This window comes from Myiozetetes cayanensis, unplaced genomic scaffold (assembly GCF_022539395.1).
Source record: "Myiozetetes cayanensis isolate MyiCay16 unplaced genomic scaffold, myiCay2020 scf23, whole genome shotgun sequence".
NCBI classification, from domain to species: domain Eukaryota; kingdom Metazoa; phylum Chordata; class Aves; order Passeriformes; family Tyrannidae; genus Myiozetetes; species Myiozetetes cayanensis.
This window is the reverse complement of record NW_026087445.1, coordinates 9,176,853-9,181,822: the sequence shown is the minus strand read 5'-3', so window position 1 is coordinate 9,181,822 and position 4,970 is coordinate 9,176,853. Positions and strand designations below refer to the sequence as shown.

Below are 4,970 nucleotides of genomic sequence, written 5' to 3'. Positions count from 1 at the left end.
CCGGGCTCTTTTGTCTTCAACCGGGGCTGGGGAGGGACTAGGGGGTCAGAGGGGGGGGCGTTCTGGTCCGGCTGGGACCGGGGCGGGGCAGCGGTACCGAGAGGGGTCCGGCTGGGGCCGGGGGCGTTCCGGTACCGGGGTGGGTCCAGCGAGGCCTTTCCCAGGACCGTTCCTGTTGCGGTTCCTGGGGCCGTTCCCGTTCCCGGGTCGGGGTCCAGCGGGCCCTTTCCCGGGGCCGTTCCCGTTCCCGGGGCGGGTCCAGCGGGGCCGTTCCCTCCCCGTGCCCGCCCCGTTCCCGCCGTGCCCCGCGCGGCGGCCCCGGAAGGCGGCGGGAGCGGGTGAGGCGATGGCGGGGCCGGACCCGGCCCGGGGGTCCCGGGAGGAGCGGGGGGGGCTCAACCGGGGTGGCCCCGGGGGCGGCGGGGCCGGTTCGCTCGGGGCCCGCGGTGTCACCGGCCCCAGCCCCGACCCCTGTGCGGGGCCATGCGGTAATCCCGGTAATCCCGGGCCATCTGCCCGCTGGGAGCGGCCGGAGCCGGGTTTGACTCCCGCAGCGCTCGGCAGCAACAGCGGGAGCTCTGCTGTGTCCGTGGCTGGCACGGCCAGCAGGGCTGAGGGATCGCCCTGCAGAGAAAAACCCTGATCGGGTTAATATTTCTCCTTCCCAGGTCTCGGTAGGAATTTGTCTCCGAAGGGCTGCAAGGGAATACAGGTCAGAGCATTTCAGTTTGCTTGATTACACTGGTAGTTTTTCAGCTCGCGTAAATAATTGTTAAAGTAATGCAAATAATAGCGGGCATTTAAATGTCGGTAGCTGGGAATCGGGCTGGTGGAGCTGTCCAGTGAGGCTCGCAAGGCTCCTGAATCACGGTTAGGAAATTAACTCTCCATGAGTGAGAACACACCTCAGGTGTTTTCACTAGTGAGCCTCAGAGCGGGTCTGTTTGGAAAGGTTTTGATTTAAGTGAGTTTGAAATTGTGACTTAAGAATTAACCCAAGTGACTGACTGCACCAAGGGCTGTTTGGTGGTGGGCTGGGAACTGTTCTTCTGGGGCTAAAAACTGCCCTGAGGATGGGAAGGATCATCGTGACGCATTTTAAGGTGGTATCTCACACTGCGTGTTTGATCAGAGGTGCTTCCTCTGGTTTGTTAATTTATTTTTTAGGACATAATGACTACTGCAGATGATAAACTGCTTGGTGAGAAGCTCCAGTACTATTATAGCAGCAGTGAGGGTGAGGATGAGGACAGTGAGAAGGAAGATAAAGAAGGGGAGAGCAACATTCCTGAAAGTGTGGGAGAGGTCGAGCTCAGCAGCGATGGTAGCACCGTCAACACAGGTATCATATCAATGGACTTGTTCTGTAAATGCTTTGTTTGTTGGAAGTTTCATACGTTATTCTGAAATTCATTTTTTGAAATGAAACTCTTGGTGTTCTGCACATTTGGGTTAGAGAGTGATCATTTCCTGACTGTTGTCTAACGTTATTTTTAATAGCTGGTTCTTGATTTTAATGTTTGACTTCTCTGAGATAATTCAGCATTGCATCTGAAGCAATCAGGCTTGGGATAGAAAGCTGATACAAGGCTGATTTGTACAATTTGGTTGATAATAAATCATTATTTTTGTTCTGATGAAAGCCATATTAACAACAGGGGAAGTCTTGAGGGCTGGTGGTTCTATTTCAAGAGTACAGATACTAATCTGTGGGACAGTTATAAGAATAGCCTAGTTAGATAAACTTTAGTCTTGTTATCAAAAAAATTAGTTACAAACTCAAGGACATACAAATGGCAGATCACTTCTTTCATTTCAGTGTTCTGCACAGTTACAAAAAGTTTGTGATGGGGCCACTGTTTTACTGCCGATTTATAAGTTATTACTTGATTTTAACTGGTAAATACAGTTGTGTTACCCTTTTATACGAAGTGCCCACACATTTAATCTCAGGTCCCAAGGGAGTCATCAACGACTGGCGGAGGTTTAAGCAGCTGGAGACGGAGCAGCGGCAGGAGCAGCGCCGGGAGATGGAGCGGCTCATCAAGAAGCTGTCCATGACCTGCAGGTCTCACTTAGATGATGAGGCTGATAAGCAGAAGCAGAAGGAGCTCCAGGAAAAAATCAATGGAAAGGTAGCATGGCACAGGGGAATTAAAGTGCCACTTAAATGTCTAATTTTTGTTTGCCTGTGTTAACAAATAAGGGATTTAGCTGCAGTGCCAAAGAAGTCCAAACCCTTTCCCCAGATTTCCCTGGTCTGTTGATCAAATGAGTCAAGTTCCTTAGTATGGAGAGTTGTGCAGCAAACCTGTGATTGCTGCCTCCCCTGCCTGAAGCAAGAGCTTAGGAGCCCTCACTGATTCCATATCTAGTAAGTGGATGTTGGGAATTTAACTTTGAGCTCCAAAGATCGAAGGCATTGGAGGTGGAGAATGGTTTTAGTCAGCTGGGCTGTAAACTAGCCCTGAGTTTTAGTCAGAGAAGTTAGGAGTTAGCAGACAGTGTTTCTGCTGTCAGATGATGCAGGTTGGCTGTGCTCTCCTGTACCTTGAGTGATGCAGATGAACAGACTGAAATACATCAAATCCTGTTCACTACAGTTCTGAAGACAGGGCGGTGCCACCACATGTTAACTGGAAAGCTAAATGAGGCAGAAGCTCCTCTTAGGTCAGGCACAGTTCCCAGATGAGCGCTCCCAGCTCGGTGAAAGCACCTGGCCACCATTAACCTGGATTAAAGTGGGAGCACAGAGCAGCCACTTGTGCTGTTAGTGCAGCTTGTGGAAACTGGAATGCCCTGGGCTGAAATCGCTGTTCCCAGTGGACGTGGTTTCTAATTAGATCAGAATGGAGTGTAATACAGAGGGTGCTTGAGCCTTACGTGGGTTGCAGTTTGCTGTTATTAAAGATGAGTGACCCACATTAATCCTCTTGATTTGCATTCTCATTACGTAAGTGACCCACATCGTGGTGCAGATCGTTTTCACGGACCTCTGTGTGTGTTTTCAGATGACTTTACAGGAGTATAACATGATCCACAATGATGAGGACGACGAGGAATTCCTGCAGCGCTACAGGAAGCAGAGGATGGAGGAGATGAGGCAGCAGCTGTACAGTGGGCAGCAGTTCAAACAGGTCTTTGAGATCACCAGCGGAGAAGCATTTCTGGACACGGTTGACAAAGAGCACAAGAGCACCCTGATCATGATCCATATTTATGAAGATGACATCCCTGGCACCGAGTCCCTGAACGGCTGCATGGTCTGCCTGGCTTCCGAGTACCCCACAGTTAAATTCTGCAGGGTGAAGAGTTCCCTCATCGGGGCCAGCACCCGCTTCACCAACAATGCCCTGCCAGCCCTGCTGGTCTATAAGGCCGGGGAGCTCATCGGCAATTTCGTGCGCATCACCGACCAGCTCGGGGAAGATTTTTTCGCTGTAGACCTGGAGGCTTTTCTGCAGGAGTGTGGTTTGCTGCCAGAAAAAGACTTACTGCTCCTGACTTCTATACATAATCCATCTGCATGCTACAGTGAAGACAGTGATCTGGAAATAGACTGAAGCGCTGGCGCCGGGGGCCCGTAGGTGTAGCTGTGCTGTGGGATGTTCTGTGCTAGGGATTGTTCTCTCCCTCCCATAGCGTGGGTATGTGCTCCTCCCCCTCCTGCACTTTGGCTTTTGCTTGTTAAAAATAACATCAGGAATTCCTGACGTTTTCTCATGTTCTTAATTCAGTGAAGTCCAGCTAAAACAGTCTCATTTCTATGCAACTCAAATGTGTTTTACTTACCGCGAGGTTTTAACGCAGTTCAGTAAGTTTAGGAAGTTGTGTGTTTGTCATCTCCCTTCTCCAGATTTGTTTTAAACGTTTTGTTCTCGGGTCAGCAGTGTGTGGTCAGTGTCCCTGCAGGTTTCCTGAACCAGTGTAATATAAATACCAGTTGGATCAAGATGTGCTCACCAACTCCCTAGGGCAAGAACTGAGACTGCAAATAGAGGAGGTTTTAATACTCAAGACTTAATAACCTGGTGCTGAACTGCTACCAGTTAATAGTGCACGGTCCCATCTGCCAGTTTGCAGTCTCCTTCTTGGAAGTACCTTGTTCTAACACTTGGCCTCAAATGTTTGTCCCTTTCTCACTTACAAATAACAGCGTCCCCTGACTTCATCCTGAAAATTGCTTTTCAGATGGAGAGAGTTCTTCTGAGACTTACAGAGAAAACCTTGCAACTACAGCTTTTAATTCATTCTTGGGTTTTAAAATACTCATCCTGAGAGTTCACGGTAGTCACTGCATCAGAAAATGAGCTCTGGCTCTTCAGAGAGACTGTTACAAAGAGCTCCAAGGTGTGTGCTGAGCAGCAGCAAGAAGAATTTTGTTGGCAAAATGCAGAATTAGGACTCGAATAACCTCAGAATTTCGTCTCTCCCTAAAATTACTAAATCATTGCTAAAGTTCATTTCTGTCTGCCTTCAGTAGTAGAAAGTAGACTGTCATTTACTTAAATATAGGACCCAATGTAATGCTGTGTTTGATGATGAAATTTACTTGCAATTTTTATGTAAAGGAGTTTGGAACACCGGGAAGAAATGCAAATGTGTCTGTGGATCTTAACAGGATTTTAATAAGAATGGATCTTGGACTAGAAAAAGGAGAATTTGTAACTGTGTCTGTTTGAACTGTGTTTTTAAAAGTAGTATGAGCAGAAAAATAAATAATCTGTAATTAAAAATGACTGAATTGGCACAAATTGTAGCTCTTGTAAGGAAACTGGCAGAAATCCAGGTTTTTAAGTGTGGTGAGAGATGATTATTTCTTTTCATCTCAGAACTGCAGAAAAAAAACCATGTAAGTGATATGAAATTAAATCACTGAGTGTGGATATCAGCACAATTAAGGGAAAAGTCAAAGTATCTGTAACTTATATCCAGGATGAGATTCAGTGAAGTCTATTGTTCACATGGTG

The 4,970-nt window shown here is 47.8% G+C and overlaps 1 protein-coding gene across 2 annotated transcripts; it reads left to right on the top strand.

Annotated features, from left to right (window-relative positions):
• Positions 1-260: 260 nt before the first annotated feature.
• PDCL (phosducin like) lies at positions 261-4,739 on the top strand. Of its 2 annotated transcripts, none has more exons than XM_050320134.1 (5): positions 261-338; positions 669-712; positions 1,168-1,342; positions 1,954-2,135; positions 3,012-4,739. In XM_050320134.1, exons 3-5 carry the CDS (start codon positions 1,174-1,176, stop codon positions 3,561-3,563), a joined length of 903 nt encoding a protein of 300 aa, XP_050176091.1. In that variant the 5' UTR covers positions 261-338; positions 669-712; positions 1,168-1,173; the 3' UTR covers positions 3,564-4,739. The 2 variants fall into 2 exon arrangements, with proteins under 2 accessions (XP_050176091.1, XP_050176092.1); XM_050320135.1 differs by having other exon boundaries at positions 299-338; positions 1,133-1,342.
• The last annotated feature ends 231 nt before the right edge of the window (positions 4,740-4,970 follow it).